The 26,644-nt window shown below is 41.0% G+C and overlaps 1 protein-coding gene across 2 annotated transcripts in view; it reads left to right on the top strand.

Moving 5' to 3' along the window:
- SMAD2 (SMAD family member 2) overlaps positions 1-26,644 on the top strand; it is a 51,522-nt gene that overhangs the window by 12,705 nt on the left and 12,173 nt on the right. The window contains exons 3-5 of one of the 2 annotated variants that reach the window (XM_009901693.2): positions 23,706-23,795; positions 24,934-25,127; positions 25,635-25,769. In XM_009901693.2, the coding sequence (XP_009899995.2) occupies positions 23,706-23,795; positions 24,934-25,127; positions 25,635-25,769 (419 nt within the window). The remainder of the gene's footprint in view (positions 1-23,705; positions 23,796-24,933; positions 25,128-25,634; positions 25,770-26,644) is intronic. The other variant, XM_009901694.2, reaches the window with a different exon arrangement.

Below are 26,644 nucleotides of genomic sequence, written 5' to 3'. Positions count from 1 at the left end.
AACACAGCATGGCCATCATTTTATGAGTCTTCTAATGGAACAGATTCTTCCTTATTATATGTTGAAATAAACACTTCATAACTGGTGGTGTGTGAAGTACAAGCTTTTAACAAACCAAAACGTGCCATGGGTTGAACAGTCAACTGACACATCCATGTCTTGACTATTTAAAAAGTCTTTTCAGGATTGGCAGTACAGAGTATTGGAATACAAAGCAGGGAAACAAATCACTGGTTTCAGTGTTCCAGTATTCTGATGTGATTGTGTGGGGCTTTTCTGTCTTACAGATACGCTTCATGCTTGCTTCTTCCATTTTGTTAAGGAAAACAGCAAGATGCAGTTGCTTTTGTAAAATGTCTGGAGATGTACAGATAACAGAATTTAGTTGGGTCATGTTTGGCATAGTGTTGAACTGGACTGTTGTAGCCCCTGTATTTTTAAAATCTAAAAATGTCTGCAGTCTAAAACCTAATGCAGAGCTGACTGTGTCCTTCCTGAGCTGTAACTGGGTACATCTGTATCACAGGTTGAATTCAGCTTCTGTGCCAGCATTTGGGTGACATGACAACTGTATTAGGGCTTTATCTTATATGAAGGATGAGCAGTAATGGAGATGACCTATGTATATAGAGTGCTACCCAGGTACAAGCCATTCACTCTTCCTCAGAAGACTCCATCTTGTGCTTTGCTTTTACTTACTCATTGAGCCCACAGAGCGCTGCTGTATCTCACCTTGCTGGCAGCTTCACTGCACAGCTGCTGACATCGTCTGCATGATGCAATACTGATCTAAGGCATATGAGCTATCTCAGCTTATAGGTGCACCTTCTTTTTCTTTCAGACATTATTTTGGAGAATGATTTGTGGAATTTACAGTCAGCAGTTAGACATCCAGAGGTAAAGGAAAAACCCTACAATGGATGCCACGGTTTTGTGAATACAGAAGATTGAATAGAGAGTTGAGAGTAGAGAAGCAGGCAGCTACAAGTCAATCAGATAGTTAGCACTGACATTCAGAGCTACTTATTGACCAGCTTCACTGATACTACTGCTTCTTTGACCTTGTCAGAATGAAATGCAAGTATCTGAAAGCTGTGTCTTTTGCATATCTTTCACTTCAACCAGTTGTGAAGGTAGCTTTTAAAACTGCTATCATGGAATCAATACCAGATTCTTCTTGTGGAAATGGTGTGGTGATGGTATTTAAGCATTTGTTCAGAATGCCTCCTTAATACTAATTTTCTTTAAAATAAAGATCTATTAGCATACATGGACTGCTTCTGGAGGCTGTAATGTTTTGTCTTGGTGTTTTGTGAACTAAAAAAATCTACACATCCAGGAGTTTCTTCTTCATGTGACTTACAAGCCTAAAAGGCTGCTCTTGATGTTAGTGAGTAATACTGTGGACATGTGACAGCTTTTCTCATACTTGCTTGCTATGTCCAATGAAATCTTGCCCTTTTTTGTATTTCCAATGAATTTTACAAGGATTCACATAGTTAAAACTTCAGAATCTGGTGAAAGCTGATCAAACATGTGAAGGCAAGACCATTTGTCATAGTCATTATTCTCTAAAGAAACAATTTCACGAAGCTAGTGTTTTCCCTTTTCTTGCTTGTCATGCAGCACTTCATTCCCTCCAATGAGTTAGCACTGTGGATAAGATAAGCAGCCTAGACATAGCTTACAGCACATGTTAAAATTATTTCCTGAGCTCTCTTTATTAGGCAATGCAGTCTTCCATACATGGAACTTACTGGTGCTGATTAAAATGTCTACAAAAGAGTTAACAGTGGAAGTAAATGGTGTCAAGAAAAACCCTTTTTAAAGATGGGTCAACTGGCTTGGTATGGCTGTTTCAGAACATAAATCTTATAAAACTAGGGCATTTTGATAGCTTTTTTCCTCATATAATGGAGTGTGATTTCTGATTTAGATGTAAAGGGCAGATGTTTACTTGAATATAACCTGTGCTACCAGTTGCCATGTTTTTGTTTAGCTTTTAATTCCTCGGTAATACTTGTCAAGAAAATTGCCACATAGCTGCATGCAGTAGCTTAGCTTTAAGGATGCTTTTGATCACTGGTAGAGCAGACTTTTCAAGCTAGAGTGGGTTGTTTTCAAGCTTTAAGAACTTTTGCTGAAATAGGTTGCTTCAGAGTACAGCAGTACAGAGATTTCTTTGTTCTTACTTGAGTTAAAGCTGTAAGAGATAGGAGATTTCAACAATTGTATTGAGGGGAGGAAAATCCTCTGAAAACTGTTAAAGTGCCCAGCATCTGCTTCTAAGATATGAGCAAGTTAGTTAAGAGGACACCAGGAGGCAGTTACACAGACACAGTAGATCCTAAACTAACATTGCTGTTCAAACAGAGGTGAAGTCTGTTTTCTGGGAAACAGAGCATGACATGGGCAGTTGGTTTGTAGCAGAGTGGGAATAATTCACTGCTCAGGTGAATGAACACTGACTCTTAATTATGGCTCACAAGTCATGAGGTCTGCTATTGTGTACAGAACATCCTCAAACCACATACCATATTTCAGTCTGGATTCATTCACTTTGTTCTATAAATGTTTGAAGACTATAGCTGAACACCTTAAGCTTTCTAAAGTAAGCATAGACGGTTAAGACAATACATCAGAATACACTAAAGCACAGCTTTTATTGCTGAGATTACAGGAAGAGCATGCTTGTAAATTATTTGCTGGTAAAATGACTCCTTTTTCTCATGACAGGATTGAGGATGAAGCAGAGCCTCCTCTGCTTTTGTCTTGTTGGACTTTCAATAAAAATAATGCTTGAGAACAAAGCCAAGGAGGTCTTTCCTAGAAGTATGTCAAGAAATGGCTGAGATCATGGGGATTATAGGCCAAGATTAGCTTCAGAATTCTTTGATCCTCCTTATTATAGCTTGTGCTGTGAAGACTTTGGATGTATTTACTGGAAAGGTGTAGCAGGAGGACCAAATTGTCCTTACTCTTCTCAGCCCTGTAATTATGGTAGGACTTGAATGTTGTCTCTACATTATTTGTAAAAGAATAAAAAGTTCTTGATACTTTCTAAGTATTGTTGCACCACGCTCTGGCCTTTTCAGGGCAGTAAGGACAACATGATGGTGTGCTTTGCAAGTGGCTTCCTGTGTTTAGAGTGCCCTGCACTTCCTGGACATAAAATGTGAAAAGGTGGTGTCCAGCAAGAGAAACTCTCTGTTGTTGCTGAAAGTTGAGTACAAAGCAGTTGACTTCAGCGCTTTTTTTGGTGATGTTTTGCAGTGTCTCTCACATCTTTTCATCTTGCTCCATTCATGTGTGCTTCTCCAGCAGCCTGTGATGTAGCTGTCTCACTTCCTCTTAGGAAATGATGTTGTATGCCTGAATTTCAAGTCTGGAAAACAGCCATGCATCTGCTTGCCAGGTATAGTGTCCACCTGCACTGCCTGAACATACGTGAAAAGGTGGTGTCTGGCAAGAGAAACAGTCTGCTGTTGAAAGAGGCTAGTGCAAAGCAGTTGACTTCAGGGCATTTTTTTTTGATGTTTTGCAGTGTCTTTTAATATCTTGAGAGTTTCTTTAATTTTTTACAATAACAGCTTTCAACTGACTGATATTGTGCAGCTGTGTAGAGAGACAACAAGCGTTCTCTTAGCACTAATTTCTGTGGAGCCTTTCTCAGTGGCAGAAGGTGGCACCTAGGTTTCAAAAACTTATTCCTGCCCAAAGATAAGAGGGTCCAGTTCTTCTTATTTTAATGCTGAAGATGGGGTGGTGATAGACAAAAGTGTGCTGGCCCTAACTAAATGTTTAAAGCAGCATGTTCAGGCTCAAGATTGCAGAATGAGCTTGTCTGGCATTAAGATTCCCGAAGTATACATGTATATTTCAAAATGCTTCCACATGCAAGGAGGTGGATAACTGTACATCTTCTGTTGTGCTTGTCTTCAGAAACTGACTTCAATAAATGCCTTTTTGAAGGTTGGCTCTGAAAAGCCATCTTGGAGCATGTTCTGTTAAAAATGTTTGGTGAGCTGGTCAATGCTGACTTGAGGTCTTGTTTCTTGAGAGGAGCCATTGTGGATGGGGCTGTGACAGAGCAGTGAATGGTCAAAGCAGAGTAAGCCAATAAATACTGTCGTTCCCTCTTTCCTTACCCCTTCCTATGTCACTTCATATTATAGCCTAAAGTTAATTTTATTTCTTTCTCCTATTTGATTCATAGCATCAGTGTATATGATATAAAATGCAGGATGGAGGATTAATACAAACACAAGATAATGCTTGTTTTTATCTTATAGCATATTCTCCCTTTACCAACACTTCCTACTTAAACAGCCACTTAGCAAGCCCTTATTTCTAGTATCTGAATATGCATTGCCCAGACACTGTATTACAACTCAGACCTTGCTCTAGTGTGAGCCATTCTTTAGAAGATGAATTTGAAGGCTTAAGACTTCTAACCTTCTACCACAGTGTTGGTTAAAATTAAGGATAATGCCTATTCCATTGAAGTGAGGTTTTAATAAAAGTACTAAAACCTAACTGTTGTCTTGTCACACAGCTGTGGCTGCTATTGGGGACAATTGCTGTAACTAAGGCTAAGCTTCAGTGTAGACATAGTTCATGTTACACCATCTTATAATGTTGATGTCATCCTGAAAAAGGAAGTCTTAGAATATTGAACAAAGATACTTGGGGCTGCCAGTTTTAAGCTTGTGCAGTTCAGGAAGCCATGTGATTTACCCACATAATTTGTTGTGGAGTCGGTATGCCAAGTAGAAAGCGTTGGCAAGTCATTTGAGGTAGGCCAACACGTGAAAATATAAATGTGCAGGATAATTAGCCGGTAGCAAAATGGTACAGAGTTCACAGGGGTTTGCCTCTCCAGTCAGGAGGAAAAACTTGCATTTTGAGGACTATCTTATATACTAACTTGAGCATTGGATAAAGGCTCAGGGGGTGTGGATCCTAGTCTTGTCTCTGCTGCTTTTTCACAGGTAACCTTACAAGTTTTTAATTTACTGTTGCTTTTCAGTCTACAAATGGGGATAGATTTTTGTGAAGTGTCATAATGCCACTTCTTCATCTCACTGGTATAGCCTGTATCATTTGGTTAGGGCATATGTTTTTTGGGCATTGTGCCCAGTGGAGTATCAGTGATGTGGAAAGCGAATTTCTAGGTGAGTTGTTGGAATTTGTGTAACTTCTCAATTTTCAAGTTGCTGTTGCTCCTCGTTAGGATTACCTTAATGCTAAGAATCAGGAAGAGTCAGAAACAAAAATAAGTACAAAAACTTGCCTGACTGAAGGGGGGTTGTAGCCAGGTGGGGGTTGGTCTCTTCTCCCAGGCAACCAGCACCAGAACAAGAGGACACAGTATCAAGCTGCACCAGGGGAAGTTTAGGCTCAAGGTGAGGAGGAAGTTCTTCACAGAGAGAGTTGTTAGCCATTGGAATGTGCTGCCCAGGGAGGTGGTGGAGTCACCATCCCTGGAGGTGTTCAAGAGGTGATTGGATGTGGCGCTTGGTGCCATGGTCTAGTAGTCATCAGGTCTGTGGTGACAGGTTGGACTTGATGATCTTTGAGGTCTCTTCCAACTTTGGTGATTCTGTGACTTTTATGTGGTATTAATTGTTTGTCAGAGTAACAACTGCTGCTGGGGCTTCTGAATTTTAAGGAAATTGAAAACTGCTACTTGTGATTACTTCATCAATTTACCTACTTGATGGATCCTAGTGCAAAGGTCACACTAGGAAGAATAACATCTGTATCTGAGACTTCATACTGCAATTAACAAGGCATGTGGTTCACTCAAGAACAATGTTGGTTGTGCTTTATTGTCAGTATTGACAATTTGGTGGAAAGCTTCTAAACTTTACTGTATGCAATGCTGTAGCCTCATCATGAGCAGCTTTCATTGGCTTCTGTCATGCTCCATTGTTTAAAGCAGACCGGCAGGATACAAGAGAACAATCGGGAGCTGGAGTAAGTTCACATCTCGCTGCATATGCTTGAAAACTGGCAGAAGAACAATGAGATTGGGGAAATCCCCTTGGACAAGTGCTGCAGAGTAATCTGACTTCAGCATTTGTTCAGAAAAGATCCCCCAATTTGTGGCACCTTTTTTTTTTTTAAATTCCAAAATGTACAGGCTGCTCTCTATAGGCCAAGAATTGGAGGCTTTCATTTGAAGCCTTTTCCTGTAATTGTAGGTCATCCAACCACTGTTCCAGATGCTTGGGTTATCTTTTCTTAGATACTGGATAGAAGCCTGGTGGAGGAGAAGCAAACAGTATTGCTTAAATGAAGAATGTCAGAGTTACTGTTGAGCTGCATCCCAGAATTGGTCTTAGCACCTTCTCTTTGTTTTGTGGGACTCTTCAGGTCAAGCTTCCCTGTTGATACTTGACATTAGCAGCCATAGTGTAGTTCTGAAATTGATCATAAAGAAAGGCTGATAGCAGCTAATGTGGAATCTTTCAGCTTTGTGACATGGAAAATAGTGTTTGAAACAATGCTTGATTGTAAAGTGTTGGTTTGGAAAGTATTTTCTCTTGAGTAGATAACTCAAATGTTAATTTCATGATGTCCAACTACAAGCTTTCTGAACCTTGGTGTTCACAGGCTACACACCCTCCAATCACCACAGTTTATTGATAGGCCTTTACAGTATTTCTGTAATAAATCTCTCTTTCTGTTATATTGAGGGGAACTTGGACATAACAGTTCAGGAAAAGAATTTAAGTGTGTCCATTCTGATGAGTGCTACAAAGTTAGGATGAAAATATCTTTGTTATGTTTGTATCTGAATTTTAAGTGTCTAATGTTCTGCATATATCCTGTGTTCCTTTTTTGTAGATCTAATGTGTTGTCTAAGCACAGTTAGTTATCAAAAATCAGTGGTTTGCTGTCTATCCCCTGTATGTCTCAGTAGAATAAAGGCCGACTAAAGTGATTGTGCCTGTTTCAAGCTGCCTTAATGGCAGACTTTTTAACAACACTAAGTTTTTTTTTCAGTGATAGGAAGACATTTTTACTGGAGCCCGGCATCAGGTTGTTTGCTTGTGTGAGAACTGTTCAGAGTTTTGTCCACTAACCACAGACAGTCCCAGAAACAGCTCTTCTTGCAGCAAAGAGCCACATAAAAGTGTTTACTTGAATGGTCATGTTTCTCACACCTTTGAAACTCTGATCTTTATTTTGTCAGCAATAGGATAGAGGAGGGCAATTTCTCTCTGTCTGCTCTTTCAGTCCAGAGCTGACTCCTGCTAGGGGACGTGAGCAGAAGGAACTGTGGGATATCCTGGGAAAGTGCTTTAACAGTTAACCAGTTAATTACATGTGAGCTAAGAGTGCTTGTGGGCATAGCCTTCAGATGCATGTTCTGGGTGGGGACCATGGGCAAGATGACAAAGACTTCAGGACTTGTCTGTGATATTAACATGTTCTTTCTGTCTAGCTCTAGGCAGCACACCTCAGGAAACAGATTCTGAATCTTGTTCTAAGTGCCTCCCCTGCATGCTCAGATTTTCTGTCAATAGTACCTAATCTGTGGTCCCATATGCTGTTCTGGGCATTAGGAGAGCAGAGGCCTATAGTTAGGCACCTTAACTATTGTTGCTGTCATATTTTGGTGGTTTTTTAAAACCTTTGCTAATCATGTAAGTTCATTAAAAAACAAACAAAAACAAAAACCCCACAACTTTTTCTTGCATCAGAACAATAAAATTCTTAAAGGCTTTTCTTGACTGCTTTGCTTCCTCTGTGGCTCAAACCTTCATTTGAAATATCTTACAGGAAATGCTGCATGCCTTAGCTACGCAATACTTGATGCTTCTTTGAATTTTCATATCCCTCATCTTCAGGGATGTGGATCAAGCTCAACATATTTTCTGTTTTGACAATTTTCTGCTAGGTATATGTGGCTTAAGTTGCAGCAAGGGGTCATTCTGGGCATAGTGACCTCCCTGCATTGGGCACTTCATGTTTTATATCCTGTACACCTTTGTCTTGCTGGATTTCTTGAGATGAGTGTGTAATTTGTAGGGGAAGTTGTCCAGAGGCAGCTTCATTTTGAAATGAGGTATTAAAAGATCCTGTAACTGTCATTCTAAGAGTCATCTTTTTGCAAAGCTACCATATTTTTCAAGAAGCATGGTCAAGATTAATGTCTTTCAGAGCTAATCCCTCCCCCTCACTAGCCCAAATACCCCACTACTCTGAGAAGGTTAAGCAAAATGCCACCTGTTTTTTTCAGCTGCACATCAGCTGCAAAACAGCCCACTCCTGCAGTAGCATCAGCTACTTGCCCACTTGTAGGGTCATGAACCACCTGAGAAAAATTAATTGACTTAACCCTGTAGTAGCTACACATGTTAGCTGGTAGGAAAAGATTTCACCATACCTATTATGACTAACAGTGGTTAGAGGACTTGAAACAAAGGTCTTTTTTAATGTCTTGTCTGTTCCTTGTTCTGAAATCTATATGCCAAGCTCTTTTTATGTCTTTTGAAACTATGGACTTCTGAGAGATCACAAATCTGTGATTAACAAGCCAATTTGTTGTGAATAGATCAGCCACTGTTAACATAGAATCATGGAGTCCTTTATTTTATATTGTGATGCATGTGGCTTCCTATAAAGATATTTTGTCCCATGATGCTTCTGAGTTCTGTTCAGGTCTGTTGAGGATGGCACTGTGAAACTGCAGGGAATATCATCTCAACCCACTGCAGGATATTGTTTACTGAAACAAAGAAGAAAAAGTAACCACAGATTGTGTGGAATGAAATTGAGCTGGCTGTTAGTTTCCTCATTCCTCAAGTAACTGCAAGTAAAAGAAAGGTCTTTAATTGGCATTGCTTCTGTTTTGGAAGACAGTGCTAGTTATCTGCCTTTTTAGTTGGAGAATTTCAGTAGTACTTTAAACATCAGTAAGTAATATCAGCTGTTTTCTTAAGCATAGTGTAATGAGTGAAGGACAGGTGGTGGTTTTCAGCTAGACCAAGTGGCTGAAAATCCTTGCCTCATAGCTGCCTGCTCCCTGATGTGCAGTATGTCACTAGCTACATAGACGCCCTGATTCTTTTCCTAAATTAAAGTGTTTGGAGTGTGTGTTCCTGCGTATGTTTTCTTTACTCAGGTAATAGAATTTTGATCCTCTGTTCCTTTCAAGAGGTCATGGTCTTGTATTTTTTTGTAGAGCTTTTGTGAGACAATCCTAAGACATTATCAGATGTGATGTTCTCAGATGAAATACAGCTACCTTCACCATAAGGTCACTCAGACATGCAACAAAGACAGTACTACTTTAGGCTGTGGGAGTTTCAAACTTGCAAAGTTCTTTCCCAGTTGAAGCACTGTGTATATATCTAAGGGTACTGTGAGAAGCTGCAAAATACAGCACTTGGAAAACTTAATAATTGTAACAATTTAACAAATGAAAGCAGTGTAGGAATGCAAAGTTGTCATCTCAGGAATGCTGTCATATGGTACAAACATCCATATCCTTGGAGCTTGTGGGCCCACATGATCATCTTTTTTTCTTCTATTGTTTTTGTTCTGGTTTTTGGTTCCCTTGCCTACTTAATCTCCAGGGCACTGCCATTGTGAATGCTGTAATATGCTTGTCATGATAGATGCAGGGCATTTAGAAGTCTCTGGTCTGGATGGCTTTTTTTCAACATGTGACTGGGGGAGTAGATCTGTGTTGTGGTTAATCGTCACCCCAGTAAGACTGCTTCAGAGTTTGAGATACAAACTTCAGCTGCTGAAAGCTGTGGTGTTATGTTGATTGTAGGGAGCTGTAGGGCAAGTTTCCCAGTGAAGCAGTCAGCTCATGATTTCCATAGGCTGCTCTTGCATGCTGTCTGTCTTCAGTCTATGAGCATAAGACTTGTGGCCAGATCCCTGCTGAGACTGAGCTGTATTGCATGCCTTTTATTTCTCAGTCCTGAGCACCATCTCTGTGCTGTTTGACCTTGCCATTTAGAAGCTTACATGTTTGCAGACTGCTCTTCACCTGACTCTGAACAGAGTGAAAACTCCTTGATAGAATCTGCATCTGAAGAGACCATATGGACAACAAGAAAAGAAATATTTTACTTCTGCTTGGTTTCCATGGCATCCTGGAAAAATTGCTCTTAAACTTTGAGGTGCTATCCTTCCAGAATCTCCTAGAATTGAGAGAAAAATGAAGGTAATGCTGATTGTTGTTGGCTGCTTTATTTTGTCTGACAGCATTGGGCTAGCATGTCAGGGGTTGGGAGAAGAGAGGAAAATAAAGTGCTTTGAAGAGGTCTTCTTGTATCAGTATTTTTGCCGTTGTAGGCAGTTTGTTGCACATGTGACAAGGAAGAAGTGTGCTTTAGAAAAGGCAACAGAAGTATACTGTTCATCAACATGACTTGTTTGCCTGACAGTCTGCAAAACTGGAATAAACTAGCTCGTGGCCCTGAAATGAGCAATGGGTGGCTCAGATGTTAGGCTATAACAGAGTATCTTTTGTACCTCACCTTTCATTTCTGTGTCCCCTGTGGATATCCTTAAAGTTTAATCTGAAGTAAATGGAAGTTGTTCAATGAGTTTATTCTTTTCCCACAGTGTTAGACAGGTTAATTGTATCCTGTGTCTCCTGCTTTTCTGGCTCTTTTGATGTGTTAATTTTTTTTAGCATACATCCCCTTATATGGAAGGTTACTTAAGTAATTTTCCTCCGTTTGTATGCTGCATTTTGTGTTTGATGTAGTGATTTTGAATGTACTGTATAAGATTCTATGTAAACTTTATTCCTGAAAGGATTCTGATTATGAGAAGTTGTGTAATGTTGCTGGTTGATATTCCACTAAAACATACATATAGACAAAGATTTCTTTCTTGGATTGAGTGTGTCCTGAATGTGTGTGTGGGGAGGATGGAGGCAGAGAGGGAAGGCAGAGTTACTGTTATGAGCAAAAGATCTTTTATTATTGCATATGCAATATTGCAAAGAGGAGGTCTGGTTTTGGACTCAGGGAAAGGGAAAGTCAGGCTGTCTTCAGGTATGTAAGACCAGTTGCTGAAATTAAATCTAAGGGACTAGAGACATTAGAAGGTTCACTCATAATTTTGGAAGCTGAGTGCCCCAGGTGCCAGCTTTGCTGTTATTTTGGGGTGTGTGTGTTTGTTTTGCTGAGAAAGAAGTCTGTTTTCAGATTTGTAAAGAATGCTTTTGTGAAATCCAGGGCTCTGTTAGACATGCTTAGCATCTTTTCCCTAGACTTAACTAAGCCCTGTTTCTCATTTGAAGTATGAGAGAATCTGTCAGCAAACTCACTGCCTGCTTGTACTTGTGACATGTTTGCTCCAGTTGCTAATACTATCCTTTAACAGGGTAGTACTTGTAACAACCCTTCCTAGGCATCTGCTTTTCTACCACAGTGTGTATCACAGCATGTCCTCTGTAGAAGAATCTTGTCCAGCTTCTCTTAAGAATGACTCACTGCAGATATGTGCAAATCATGTTTAAGAAAAGTCCACACTTGTGCTTTTTATTTGATGTAGGTTAAGATATTACACCTCTGGGAGGTGCTTGGGAGAAAAAACATTATTTCCTACTGAATTACTGAAGCTTTAAATTTTCTGCTGCAGGAAAATGAGATCGGGACCTCTGAGTTCGTGTCATTCACAAGCAGGAATGAACTGCTGTAGCTTTGAGTCATGCCTTTTGATGAATGTGTATGCCTAGTTAGGTACATTTAACTGAGTAGAGATGACATTTTGTGACTAATAAGGGATGATGGAGAGGCAAGTGAAAAGATTGGTCAGTACTGCAGGGATGCCCAAGAAGATTCAAAGAGGTATATAGTAGATATCTCATGAAAGTGACTTGACATTTGTGTTATTACATATCTCTTTAACATTTTCAGTGTGAGCACAACATGAGGAAAAGAAACTATCATCAACAAATTTCAGTAGAGGAAACACTTAGGCCAGCCAAACTACATTTTACAGCATGCTGTTGTTGAGACAGCTGGCTATACAACTAGCTGAGGTGCTGTTTGCAAAGACAGGTAATATAATTGGCATAGCTACTGGCTGGTACACAAACATATTGGACTGTAATAGGGACAAATGCTAATTGGCAGTACACAGAAAGGAAAGCCAGACTGGAATATAAAAGCAGCCACACGTTTTCATTTGAAACTGGGAATTAAGGAAACCATGATCAGGCAGATTTGGTAGGAGCTGTTGTCTGTGCTGAGTACAACACTATGTAAGCCAATGAACTTTTTTTATTGCTGACTTTGTTTGATCAATATTGCAGCCAAATCTTTCCTGTTACTGTTGTCTTCACAACACCCTCTCTAAGCTAGGTTTGCTGTATCGCCTTCCTAGCTGTTCCTGAGTGCCAGCTGCATTAGAAGAAAACTGATACAAGAGGAAGGATTTTGTTCTTTCATCCATCAATTAATTGACCTCATTAATGTTTATACGTACATAAAGGGCACATGTCAGGAGGATGGACCCAGGCTCCTCTCAGTGATACCCAATGATAGGACAAAGGGCGATGGGTGCACACTGAAGCATAAGAGGTTCCACATTGACATAAGAAAAAACTTTTTCACTGTGGGGGTGACAGAGCACTGGAAAAGGCTGCCCAGAGAGGTTGTGGAGGCTCCTTCTCTAGAGATGTTCAGAACCCACCTGGATGTGTTCCTGTGTGACTTGCTCTAGGTGATCCTGCTCTCTGGCAAGGGGGCTGGACTTTGGAGGTCTCTTCCAACCCCTAACATTCTGTGATTCTATGGTCCTTTGATCTTTTTCTAAATGTTAGTATTACTGGAGTGTGGTGTACAGTGCCTTCAGAGGAGTGCAACTTCAGTCTATCTGTGCCAGTGAGTACCCAAAACCCAAGTCAACGTAGTGGTGTTCCTGCCCTGATTTCCTGCTCAGTACCTTGCTGTGTGAAGTCTTAGATTTAAGATCTTACATAGATGGTTGTTTTTTTTAAACACCTGTCAGTTTGCAAGGTACACATAATTCAATATGAGAAGTTTGACCTGTCTTCTCAGACAATTTTTTACAGAAGCAGCCATGAGCAATGTTAAAGCAATTACATTTGCCCATTTCTTATGAGAAAATGAGATTTCCTAAAGCTTGTGGCCATTTCTTACTGCTCTCAACTCTATTTTGGATAGCTTGGTGTAGTTCTTGAAGCAAATTCTGTACCACTTGTCTGTCCCCTTGACAAAACATCAGCCAAGGTAGTAAGTACTGTAGATTTTTAGGCTGGTATGACGGTGTTTATGTGCCTGTGCTAAGTAACTTCCTTGTCCAAGTGGAAACCTGGCCATCTTTCCTGGTTTTGTTGCATTTCTCTTGTTTAATCTTCCAGTGAAACCTGAGTGAAGGCAAATGCCAGGCTCACATCTGCTGGGAAGACTGCATGAGAATTCTAGAACATGAAAACTGCCCACTGTTCTCACCTCCTACTTTATACAGAACAGACAAAAGGGGTACTACCACAGTTTACTGAAACATTTTTCATTGCTGTCACAGCTCCCAGACAGCATGCTTCAGATAACATAGGGGCAAACAAATTAGATTCTGTGGAAGTAAGGCTCATGATTGTAAGATGCAGAAGAAAGACAAATGGAGTCAACTTGCCGTGAACATGGACTTGCAAACTTGCTAGTAGCTGTAGAGTACGAAAATTCTGAGGAAAAAGTGTTAGGGGTTCAGTGTAAGACATAAGCATGTCAAATGTCCAGTATCATTCTGTAATGATTCCTGTATATGGGCTTTGGCTAGCATGACAATACTTGCATTTCAGGTTTTCCATCCTTCTACTACAAGCAGTTAGAGGAAGTTGTCATCTGAAACCTGTGCCCTTTTGCAACTCCAGACCTGTTTCTCTTTGCAGGACTTTGAAGAAGAAAGGGGAATTGCAGTTACTTATGAATTGTGACAATATTTTTAAAATGTCTGTGTAGAGTTTAGAATCATCATGCACTGAGTTGGAAGGAATCCCTAGAGGTCATCTACTCCAACCTACAAGCAGTAAGCAGGGACGTCCCCATCTGGATCAGGTTGCTTAGGGTCCAGTTAGGGATGAGGCCTCCACCACCCCCCTGGACAACTTATTTCATTGCTTTACCATCCTCACAGTGAAGAACTTCCTGACATCCAATCTAAATTTACCCTTCTCTAGTTTAAAACCACTGTCCCTTGTCCTTGTGCTACATACCCTTTTTAACAGTCCATCCCCAGGTTTCTTATAGGACCCTTTGAGCTAATGTAACGTCTCTCCAGAGCTTTCTCTTCTCCAGACAGAAGAACCCCCAACTCTCTCATCTTGTCTTTGTGGAAGAGGTGCTTTAATGCACTAATAACTTTTGTGTGACCTCTCAACCCTCTCCATGAGGTCTGTGTCCTTTTGTATTGAGGACCCCAGAGCTGGACACTGTACTCCAGGTGAGGTCTCAGTGGAGCAGAATAGAGGGGTAGAATTGCATCTCTCAATCTCTTGGGTGGTGTTCTGGGCTGCAGGTGTGCATTGTCCATCTTACAGTCCAGCTTTTTCTGCCCACCAGTACCCCCCAGGCCTATTCTGCAGGACTTCTCTCTATCTCATCATCCTTCAGCCTGTATTGTGTACTGTGTCCATTTCTGGGCCCCTCAGTTTAGGAAGGAGGTTGACTTGCTGGAATGAGTCCAGAGAAGGGCAACATAGTTGGTGAGGGGTTTGGAACACAAGCCCTATGAGGAGAGGCTGAGGGAGCTGGGGTTGCTTAGCCTGGAGAGGAGGAGACTCAGGGGGTGACCTTATTGCTGTCTACAACTCCCTGAAGGGAGGTTGTAGACAGGTGGATGTTGGTCTCTTCTCCCAGGCAGCCAGCACCAGAACAAGAGGACACAGTCTCAGGCTGCGCCAGGGGAGGTTTAGGCTGGATGTCAGGAAGAAGTTCTATACAGAGAGAGTGATTGCCCATTGGAATGGGCTGCCTGGGGAGGTGGTGGAGTCACCATCCCTGGAGGTGTTCAGGAGGAGACTTGATGGGGTGCTTGGTGCCATGGATTAGTTGTTTGGATGGGTTGGATTGGTTGATGGGTTGGACTTGATGATCTTGAAGGTCTCTTCCAACCTGGTCTGGTCTATTCTATTCTGTTCGTAATGAGGAGTGTTCCAGCCCAGTTGTGGGACCTTGCACTTGCCCTTGTTGAACCTCATGAGGTTCCTCTGGGCTCACTTCTCCAGCTTGTCCAAGTTACTCTGGATGGCATCCTATCCCTCTGGCATACCACGTGCACCACTCAGCTTGGTGTCGTCTGCACACTTGCTGAGGATGCTCTTGATCCTACTGTTGGTATTATTTGTGAGGTAAACTGCACTGGTTTGTGGCACTTCACATGTAAGTATCTTTGAAGTGGTTGGGCCTACTTTGATGTGATGTACTCAGTGCAGGCATTTCACTTAGTACAAACACCTGAGCATTGCTGACACTGTAAATAGTGGTATGATAGTTACTTTGTTTGTTCTGTCTCTGGTGGAAAACTGATAATAAATTGGTAGTAGCAACAACCTGTAACAGAGGTACCAATCTAAGCATGCCTGTGACATTATTGCTGTGTACAGGGTCCTGTTTAAAACTCTGCTGGCTTCATGTTCTTTAAGCAATAGCCTCAGATAAAACACTATCTCTCTGAAACTGAGTGTTGATAAGACTTGCAACCTTTTACCCATGTTTGTACCTTCTGTTTTACAAGTGCACTTGGTGAAAGTGTGCAGTGTAGTGCCACGTGTAGGCACCAGCTTGGTTGATGCTGTGGGCATGACTATTTGGACAGTACTTGCACATATTTCTTTGAATCTGCAAATTGGTACATGTGGCTTTTGGTTGTGCTGAGAAACTGAACCTCATTGGTGGATGAAAAGCTGGACATGAGCTGACAACATGTATTCACAACCCAGAAGGCCAATCACATCCTGGGCTGCATCAAAAGAAGAGGAGGCTCAGGGGAGACCTTCTTGCTGTCTACAACTACCTGAAGGGAGAATAGAATAGAATAAACCAGGTTGGAAGAGACCTTCAAGATCATCGCATCCAACCTATCATCCAACACCATCTAATCAACTAAAACATGGTACCAAGCACCCTATCAAGTCTCCTCCTGAACATCTCCAATGATGGTGACTCCACCACCTTCCCGGGCAGCCCATTCCAATGGGCAATCACTCTCTCTCTGTAGAATTTCTTCCTAACATCCAGCTTAAACCTCCCCTGGTGCAGCTTGAGACTGTGTCCTCTTGTTCTGGTACTGGCTGCCTGGGAGAAGAGACCAACCCCTGCCTGGCTACAACTTCCCTTCAGGTAGTTGTAGAGAGCAATGAGGTCTCCTCTGAGCCTCCTCTTCTGCAGGCTAAGCAACACCAGCTCTCTCTGCCTCTCCTCACAGGGCTGTGCTCCAAACCCCTCCCCAGCTTTGTTGCCCTTCTCTGGACACGTTCCAGCAAATCAACATCCTTCCTAAAGTGAGGGGCCCAAAACTGGACACAGGACTCAAGATGTGGCCTAACCAGTACTGTGTACAGGAGAAGAATGACCCCCCTCTTCCTGCTGGCCACACTGTTCCTGATGCAGGCCAGGATGCCATTGATCCTCATAGGATGCTGTTGGCCATCTTGAGGTTGTAGACAGGTGGGGGTTGGTCTCTTCTCCCAGGTAACCAGCATCTGAACAAGAGGACACAGTCTCAAGCTGTGCCAGGGGAGGGTTAGGCTGGATGTTAGGAAGAAATTCTTCCCAGAAAGCAAGATTGGCCATTGGAATGTGCTGCCCAGGGAGGTGGTGGAGTCACCATCACTGGAGGTGTTTTAAGAAGAGGCTGGATAAGGCACTTGGTGCCATGGTTTAGCTGATTAGCTGGTGTTGGGTGATAGGTTGACTCGATGAGCTTGAAGGTCTTTTCCAACCTGGTTAATTCTATTCTAAAAGCAGTCAAGGGAGATGATTCTGCCCTGCTTCTCTGGTCAGACCCCACCTGCAGCTCTTTGTCCATCTCTGGATTCCTCAGCACAAGAAAGACATGGACTGTTGGAGCAGGTCTAGAGGAGGCCACAAAAATGATTTGTGGCTGGAGCACGTGTGCTGTGAGGACAGACTGAGAGAGTTGAGGTTGTTCAGCCTGGAGAAGACAAGGCTTGTGGGTGACCTCACACTGGCTTTTCACTAGTTAAAGCAGGCCTACAGGAAAGATTGGGATATTTTAGCGGGATTTATTGGAACAGGACACAGGGTGATGATTTTAAACTAAATAAGGGGAGATACTGACTAGAGAGAAATTTTTTTGTTGAGGGTGGTAAAACACTGGCACAGGTTGCCCAGAGCGGCAGAAGCCCCATCTCTGGAAATGTTCCAGGTGAAGTTGGATGGACAAGCAACTTGATAGAGTTGTGATGAATATACTGGTGATTTATGTTAAAATTATAAGACTTAGAGTGTACTGAGATTAAGGGTCAGGCTCTTGTGAGGCCTGTTTTGGGGGTAAAGGGAAAGAAACATATCTTGCAGACTTGCAAGGATACTGTCTGGCTTAATTGGAGACAGCAGGGCTGAGCAGGAGCTGTCTTAAAGATAAACATTCAGAACTAGGAATTTGTTTTCTTCAGATAAGAAGCCTGGATAATTGAGCATGCGTGAAAGCGGATACTTTGACCCTTACCACACCAAAAGTAGGCAGAAGGGATTTGACCACCTATTCTAAGACTCAGTATCATATGCCTGCCTTCTATTTAGCATAAGTCTGCTTATGTAGATGATGTAACTATATAAGATGAAAAAGCTATTGTAAGGTTGTCCTGTGGAGGTGGAGTTTTGTCCCCTCTCAGGCCCAGCGTGCTGCTTTGCTTGCTTTTATTACTTTTATTGCCTTTTATTACCTTTCAGTGCCAATAAAACTGTTACCAAAAACTTTTACCTGGAGTCATCTATAACATAGTTGAAGGTGTTCCTATCATTGCAGGCATGTTGGACTAGATGGCCTTTGAAGGTCCCTTCCAACCCTAGTGATTTTAAGATTCTGGTTAGGCATCCTAGGTTGAGTATCAACCTGAGGTGTCTCTATTGACATCTAGACAGCTTTGAGGGGATTGTGTATCTGCATCTTCAGCTGCTGAAGTTTCTAATTCAGGGTTACTGTCACTGTAAGGCAGGATGCAATTGCCTTTTTATATTCACTAAGACAAGGTCATGCTGTCAGAAGGCCAACATTAGTAGACTGGTTGGCAGTGGTCATCTTACCCTGTTCACCTAGATGGGTCAGCATCCTTTAACACCTAATCATATTGCAAAGGTGTAAGTCTGGGCAGTGTGGTCTGGCTGAGATGATGTCCATCTGTATATTTGCATTTTTGAGTTTAGACTGTTTCATTCCATGTAATTTATATCTGATTATTACAGAATGTGATATGGACATTGATCCCTCTGATAGGGATGTAATACATTAAAGCAAGTGCTTATATTAAGAGTGTGGCAAAAACTGCATTTGTCCATGCTCATTCTTAGTGGACAGATCTATAATTCTTCTGTATTTGAACAGGGAGTTGATAATCCAGTTCTGTAGCAGGCTTACAGATACTATTTTTCTGCTAAGGTGGGTTGCGCTGTTGATGCTGATTGTGAACTACCACCTGTGGTATATAGATCAGTCAGTACAAATACTTTTTGGTTGTCTTTTGATATTTAGTCCTGTATCCACTTTTCCCTCTGTGTGTCAGTGTTTTCTGTCTTACTAAAGAAAGGCAGTTTTGGCATTTCATCTCAAAACTGAAGCATTGCTGCAGCATTTTGCTGTTTAGGTAGGCTCTTGCTGAGAGTGGGGTTTTTTGGAACTCAGATTTTCCTGTTGAAGGAAATGATGAAATGGGAGAAGTGAAGGCGTACTGTATGCTGTTGCATGCTGATAGCCACATGAGAGATTTTTCTTGCCAGAATTGTACAGTATCATCTGACATGCCCTTTCTTATAAGCAGATGTAAAGTCAACTTGAAACATCAACTTTCACAACTCTTCAACTTAGGGAAAGGGTCCAACCAAAACAGCTTAAATTCCACCTAGTAATAACTTGTTTGACGTTTTCTTCACCATATCAGTCCTCTGGTCATTCCTAAGATAGGAACTGGGGCACTGAGTTGTCCCACTTCTAGTGTATAGAAACTTAGAATCATAGAGTCAGTAAGGTTGGAAAAGACCTCAAAGATCATCAAGTCCAACCTGTCACCTCATGACTACTTAACCATGGCACCAAATGCCACATCCAATCCCCTCTTGAACACCTCCAGGGATGCTGACTCCACCACCTCCCTGGGCAGCACATTCCAATGGCTAACAACTATCTCTGTGAAGAACTTTCTCCTCACCTTCCCCTGGCACAGCTTGAGACTGCTCCTCTTGTTCTGGTGTTGGCTGGTAACCTGATAGATTTGGCTTTCACTTAAGAATCTCAGGGTCTCAAAAAGTAGTTGTTACTCCCTGCAAGCATCTTGTGCATTTCTCTTTTCTTCAGCAAATAGTTTTCTTTTACTAGGACTTCAAAACACTGGGCATATGAGCCAATTTGATGCTTTATATCCCCAAAGTCCCTTATAATAAATTCCCTTGTTTTGTGAGGTCTGCAAATGTAGCTATCCAGTATTCAAGTAAGCTTGCTTTGGGAGTGCTTGAGGCCACAGAACATGGTGATTTGCTGATCTAAAGTAGTGTTGAAAAGATAAAAATGCTAGCTTTTGTATACTTGACTTCATTTCTATCAACAGAGAAATTGTTCTGAGAACAGCAGTGAAAATGATCCTTGGAATAAAAGTGCCTGCTGTAGTGGGAAGAAGCTTGTTAGCTTTAAGCTTATCTTTTGGAGTGTATTTAAGTGATGCGTACACAGGAAAGATTTAAGTACGGCTTGGGTGCAGGAACTAGATTGTTTCGGAAATGATAGCTTAACAGTGCTGGAGTAAACAGTGAGTTCAAAACAAAAACATACTTGTTTGGTAAAAGAGAAAGCCTGAAGTGCACTACTAGACTTCAGTTGCAGGCAGTCTATGTACTGAAGATGAAATGGTGATACTTCTTGGCTGTCTGTCTCCTAATAAATTGAACACGCCTGAGAATGACCCCAGGCAACTATGGTCAGCTGGTTCAGGACTACTTCATCTGTACTTTTAAGTTCATAGCTTCCAGGGCAGGATGACTGCATCGGAGCTGGCCAGTATAAGCACTCTGAGACATCTGGGAATTGTGTGGGAGAACAGTAACTGGTGTGACCCACTGCTGGGATGCATCCTAGTTGCTTTCTGGCTTTCATGATTAAGTTCCAGAACCTGGCAACATTTCCAGAAAAGACATAAGAGTATAGATATTAGTCCATGATTTTTCTGAATTCTTTATGCACTAAAGCATAGAAGGACCCTTCAGATCATACGGGGTTTAGAATGCTTCAGAAAGGTGGGTTTAGGAGAGAATGCCTCCTATTTATTTTGGGTCAGTAATTCTGTACTTCTGGGGGGAAAAAAAAAATACAAAAAAATATACCAACCAACCAAACCTGTAGTTCCCATCTACATCACCCCCACCACCCCCTTTATTTTTTTGTGATAGTTTTAGTGGCTGTTTAAAGACCACTCAGGATGCAGCTACCTTTACCTTTCAGGTCACCATTTTTTGTGGTGAGTGGGCAACTCTACCCTCCATGAGGCTATTGCATATGAAAGAACATACCATGGCCTTTCATGGAAGTGCTGTGTATCAGCTATGTCTTTTGTGGTTTTCTGGCATTTCATTCTGGTTTGGTGTCCATGCCTGTGAACATTAAGAAAGCCCTTAGACTCTGTGAGTGAAGTGGTGGGGAGCTGATCTTCCATTTTTTTCCTAGGCAATGTGGGGTTTATTTTGTTTTGTGAGCAGAAGTGTAGGGAGACCACTGAACAGTAAAAGTTATATAGAGTGGAATTTATCAGTCATCAAGGGTGAATTCCTGGAGGCTCTTCAGCTTTTGATTGTTGGATTATTTGAGTAGTTGGAGTATATACAGCTAGTGTAGATAAGCCAGTAAAACATGGATACTTATCCCAGCTCTGTAAGCATGTGTACAGGTTGGACATAATGATCTTGAAGGTCTCTTCCAACCTGGTTTATTCTGTTCTGTGCTATTTATTCTATTCATTCTGTAGACAGCATATCATGTAAGCTCCTGAATATTGGGGCAGCTGCATTCTCATAACTTTTTTGGTACCTCATGGCCTGATCTCCCTCCATGGTGTCCTGAGTTTGGTTGCAATCTGTCTCCATCACATTCACTTCAAGATATAGTTTGTCTTTCTGTAGGTTGTGGAATATGCTGTCAGCTTTATGGTCGTTTCAATGTTTATAGAGGGAAGAGGTTAGCAATAAAAATACTGTTCCTATTCACTCTGCTTTGTTCAGAGGTTGTGAAATTTCACTTTTGCATGTGCTGTCTTGGAAGTCTTGTGAAACAAACATGTGGCATGTCATGTTTCTATCAGTGATGTACCCCACAATTTTGGAAACATGTAATCTGTGTGACAGCATCAGCTTTGGAGAACTGCTTAGTAGAAAGGATCTATTGCTCAAAGGTAGTAAGCTGTCAGAGCTGATTATGTCAATTAATATGTAGCAGGCTTTGTGTCTTCTGATCGTTCTTCTGATTTAATGTGTGTGATGAGCTGTCTTACCAGCAGTAGTGCATATTTAAGGACACAGTGCAGTGCAGGGATGCTCCCTGGTGTCACAGGCTACCTTCAGGGTAACTCTTTCAATCCTTATACAGCTTCCAGTAGCTCCCCACCCTGAAGGTGTCTTTAGGAGTATAGAAAAGAGAAGCTGTAGGCTTTACTGATGCAGTGTCCCTCTTTAGCTCACTCTTTGTAGAGAACCACCCCTGTCTGAGATGGATGTAGCTTGTTAATGACAATTGACTCTTTTCAAGAGCTGAGTGTATGTCACAGAAGGGACCTGCCTTTGCATGTGCCTCTGCTGCTCTCTATTAGGCAAAAAGTCATCTAGTGCAAGACTTTACTTGCATCCATAATCAGTAAAATGTCAAAGACCTTATTTTATTTAATTTTTTTTTATTAGTAAATGCATGCTGCTGCCCAAAATCACACTCTCACTCTGGGCTTCTGTAGTTCCACAGTGAATAGGACTGATCTCTCTGAAAAGTGACCCTGAAAAAAACAAATTTTCAGCCACCTATGTTCTCTGGTCAGCCAATTTATCGTTGTAGATTCTTGCACGATTACATGGATGTTTCAGCCCCTCTGAGATGCCATTAGAAATGAGGCCTGTGGGACATGCAAGAAGGGAATGATCCATTCATTCTTTCTGTACCACACAGTTACGGTTTTTTTGAAGTCCCCATGGAATTGAGATGATTTTCAGCCCTAGGATTGGCTTTAAGTACAGTGTTGTACTGTGCTTTTGTTTCATAACACTGATGGATTTTCCCTAGGTAGGGAGGAGAAATAAAAATACCTACCTCATTTCTCTTGCCTTAAGCACTCAGTCTGAACTTTTGAGTATATCAGCTAAGTTTAGTAGTTTAAATTGCAAAACCTATATTTCAAACGAGACGTTTGGAGAACTTGGATTCTTTTTCTGTTGCAACTTTGCAGAGGTTTTTAATTTTCAAGGTAATGTAGCAGCCAGCCAAACTTCCGGCTTTGTAATTAAGACATGGAGATGTAAGTTGCTTGTGAGCCAAACATCTTTTATGAGGTGTGAAGCTTAGTTGTGTGTTACTTTCATAAAATAAATTTTGTTTTCAGTGGTCACAGAGTGAGTCCATGACAGAGCTGAGCTTGATTTATGCTTCTGAAACTCTGCTGCCAGTTTACAAGCCCATGCTGTTTTCTTGCTTTGCTTAAATCTGCCGCTGACTTTATTTTGTGCCTATGGCTGAAGGCTCCTTCTGTTTACTGTTGTGATCCTGTCATTGAATCAGTTTGGTAAAGAATTAGTTACCTCTCCTTTCCTCCCACTGAGTTTAGCAATTAAGGTGGTGTTATTCTATAGCTAAGTCTTAAAATACCATACTGTAAAACTGTGTTAAATATTGTGTTGTATATGCAAGTGAAGGAATATTTAGTTCTTTAATCAGAATACAGAAAACAGTAGTATCAGCTGCAGTGTGCTTTTCTCCAGAGTCTGCATTTTGCTGTTTTGGGAAAAGCAGCAAATGTACATGGAGAATGAGATGAATGCTTAAGTGGTGGTACCTGAAATGTAGGTTGTGATGTTGAGTTTCAGACACACATGGCCTTTGTTTGAAGTTTCATGGAAGCTTATGTGTAAAAACAAACAAAAACAAAAAAACCCAACCCAGAAACTAGCCTTTAAAGTTGAGTTTCAAGAGCTAGCCTGAGGAAGTTTTGCCTGTTTTAAGGAACATTACAACTGTATTGAATACTTAAAACCAGAGAACTTGTTCATGTTTTAGAAACATTATCATTTACCTTTAATCACATGTTCCATTTTGATAGCCTCCTTCATATAGAAAATATAGCATGAGATGTCAGTTTAAATGCAAGCCTAACAATGCTCTATCTTCTATGTGAAAGGAAGTATTCTGTACATTTCTCCATGTTTGACATCATGGTGTTTTGAATAACCATGTTCCATATTCATATCAATTTTTTGTTTTTGTTTTCAATTTATGCACAGCACTTGCTCTGAAATTTGGGGACTGAGTACACCAAACACGATAGATCAGTGGGATACAACAGGCCTTTACAGCTTCTCTGAACAAACCAGGTGAATATTCTGCCCTCTCTCGCATCATAGAAGTCCTGTGGGAGGGATTGGCTTTGGAGGGTCTGTAAGGGGATGCTTTAGCTGTAAAATAGACTAAAATGCTTCCTAGGCCTCTCATGGTACAGCACTTTAAAATATTTGCTTGCCAGTGTAGAAACCCAAGTGTTCTCAGCTGACGTTTTGACCAATGAAACTCTAATTCTGGAATACTCCTTTTTCACGCCAGTGCTATTGAAAGAATGCGAAGAGCTGTTAAATGCAATCTCTGATGTGATCTGGTATTTATATCAACAGTGTTGAGAAACTTAATACTTCAGACCTAATCTTACAAAGTGTGAAAACTGCTTTGTACGCCACAAGCTTTCAGCTAAACCTTGCTAATTGGTTTAGATACGAGCTACTAAAGAATTGTTTTGTAAATTCTCTGGTAGTTAATGGTGGGCAATTTAAACAGGGTATTTATTTTTTCATGTCACATTACTTGATTTGTGTACTGAGGTTTGTCTCCCATCCCATGACAGTCATAAACATCTGCATTTGTGTAGGCATATGCAGTCTGTCTTAAAACTAGCAAAACATTTTCAGCTGGTAGCAAGGCAGATGAAGTCCATAAGATAAACTGTACAGCCCTCACAAGATGTGTATTCATGTTGTTTTTTTTAATCAGTTATACTGCCATGTGGATCACTTGGGCAGCTGACTGCTTATAGGCTTATTTGCAGTCTTGTGGGAATTCTTAAAGCCATAAGGCATCCATGCCACAGCAAAGTCTTGAGGTTTAGCAGTGGGACCAACTGTGTGATTTACTTGTTTGGGTTTTTTAACCACTGTCATCTGCATTTAAAAAAATGTATATGAAGCAAGCATCCTAAATACTTGGTTGGAGGTAAAGTGGCTTTTAATGAACTCTAAATTCACTGGCAATAATTTGAGCAGCTCAAAAGGAAGTTAAGACACTGCTTGATACCGTCATTTTTATCGCATTTGAAGCCTTTTAACAAGAGTATAAATGTCACTAACAGTGTCAGACCACTGAATTCTGAGAACTAAACTACTCATCCAATGTGTGTACGCTGTTGTTTGAGCTATTGAGACAGCATGCAGTCTGTAAATATTTGTCAACATCTTTCCCCTGTAGATCACTCGATGGCCGTCTGCAGGTATCTCATCGTAAAGGATTACCACACGTTATTTACTGCCGTTTGTGGCGCTGGCCAGATCTCCACAGTCACCATGAGCTTAAAGCAATTGAAAACTGTGAATATGCTTTTAATCTTAAAAAGGATGAGGTGTGTGTAAACCCTTACCACTACCAGAGAGTGGAGACACCAGGTAGGAATACCTGCTTCTGCCTTTCTGTAGCAGCATCTGTATGTACTTGCTCTTAGCATAATATTTTAAATGGAAAAGAGAGAAAGGTGATGCTTTTCTGTGCCAAAAGTACAGGATTCTTAGACAGTTTTCTAAGATACCATCCCCTGCAAGTTTTTAACAGTAAAGATACTGAGAAATCTTTACAGATGTGTTGAATTTGCCTGCTTATACATTTCATTACTGCTAGCAGTTTCCAGCTAAGTCTGGTCCAGACTGACCAGGAGAATAAAGATGACTTATCTTTGCTAATGTGGAGTAGTCAGCACTTCAACAATGCAATTCTCCTAGTAAGTAGCAGTCCAACTGCAGTATTGGCAATACTGAGAATCAGAAAATTTCAAAATATATTCATTGTGAGATGGTTTTGATTTCTTGATTTTTATTTTTTTTTTTAATTCTTATTTTCAGCTCACAGAAGTTTGTATTTTGAGGGTCTTACTAATGCTTTGAATTTTGCTTTCCCAGTCCTGCCTCCTGTACTAGTGCCACGGCACACTGAGATTCTAACAGAGCTTCCTCCTCTTGATGACTATACCCATTCCATTCCTGAAAACACTAACTTCCCAGCTGGAATTGAACCACAGAGCAATTACATACCAGGTATTTTCTTAACTCCCATTGCAAACAGTACACCTAACTTTGTGCCACTGGAACAAAGATGGTAATTTCATCCTCCTTAGTGATCAACTTAATTGGAAGATGCACCCAATAAACTAAATCCATTTGATTTCATGTTTTCATTCCAGTGGAAATACCTGTTGTTTGCAGAACTTAATAATTTGGAAAACCACATTGCTGTAGTTTCATGACAGCCTTCCTGATTTCAATAGGGTTGTTTTTTTTAAAAATTCAACATGTTGAGTCTAAAGTAGACCTTCATCCTGTGCTTTAAGTCTGTTTTACAAACACATAGGGTCTCCAAAATGCTGTGTGTTGGAGATTTAGTAACCTGCTGCCCGTTCTTGCCACATGTAATAGGTGGAGAAAACTTCCAAGTTGGAAAGCAGTGATTTTAAGTGTTTTAATCTGTAGTTCATGATTGTTCAAGGTCTGCTTTGTGTATTTGTTAACTATTGTGTGCATACAGTTTTGCTTTTTGTGTATGAAAGGACAACCTAACAATATTGAACTCTTGGAGAATTCTTCCTCCCTTTCACTGGTTTCTTCCTCGCCCCAAAACAAATACCAAGCTTAATTTGCTACAGTACAGCCAAAAGACTGTACCCTTTATTGAAACAAAATTAGTGACCTTTGTTTCCTGCCTCAACTTCCTGTCTCTTCAGGGAGTTGCCTAGGATGTAGAACCAAGTAAAGCTGATGTTTTCTCTTAAGTGTTTAATGCAGCTATATTACAGACAGGGTGGAAGTTCAGATCTGGACTCTCGAGGAATAAGATGGATGTCTTGAAACTCAGATATATGCAATGTACAAATTGTATCTGCATGTCTTTAAAATGGATGTCCCTTGTGTTTGCT

This window comes from Dryobates pubescens, chromosome Z, assembly GCF_014839835.1.
Source record: "Dryobates pubescens isolate bDryPub1 chromosome Z, bDryPub1.pri, whole genome shotgun sequence".
In the NCBI taxonomy this organism is placed as follows: Eukaryota; Metazoa; Chordata; class Aves; order Piciformes; family Picidae; genus Dryobates; species Dryobates pubescens.
The sequence above is the reverse complement of the archived record's forward strand: the minus strand, read 5'-3'. Positions and strand labels throughout refer to the sequence as shown.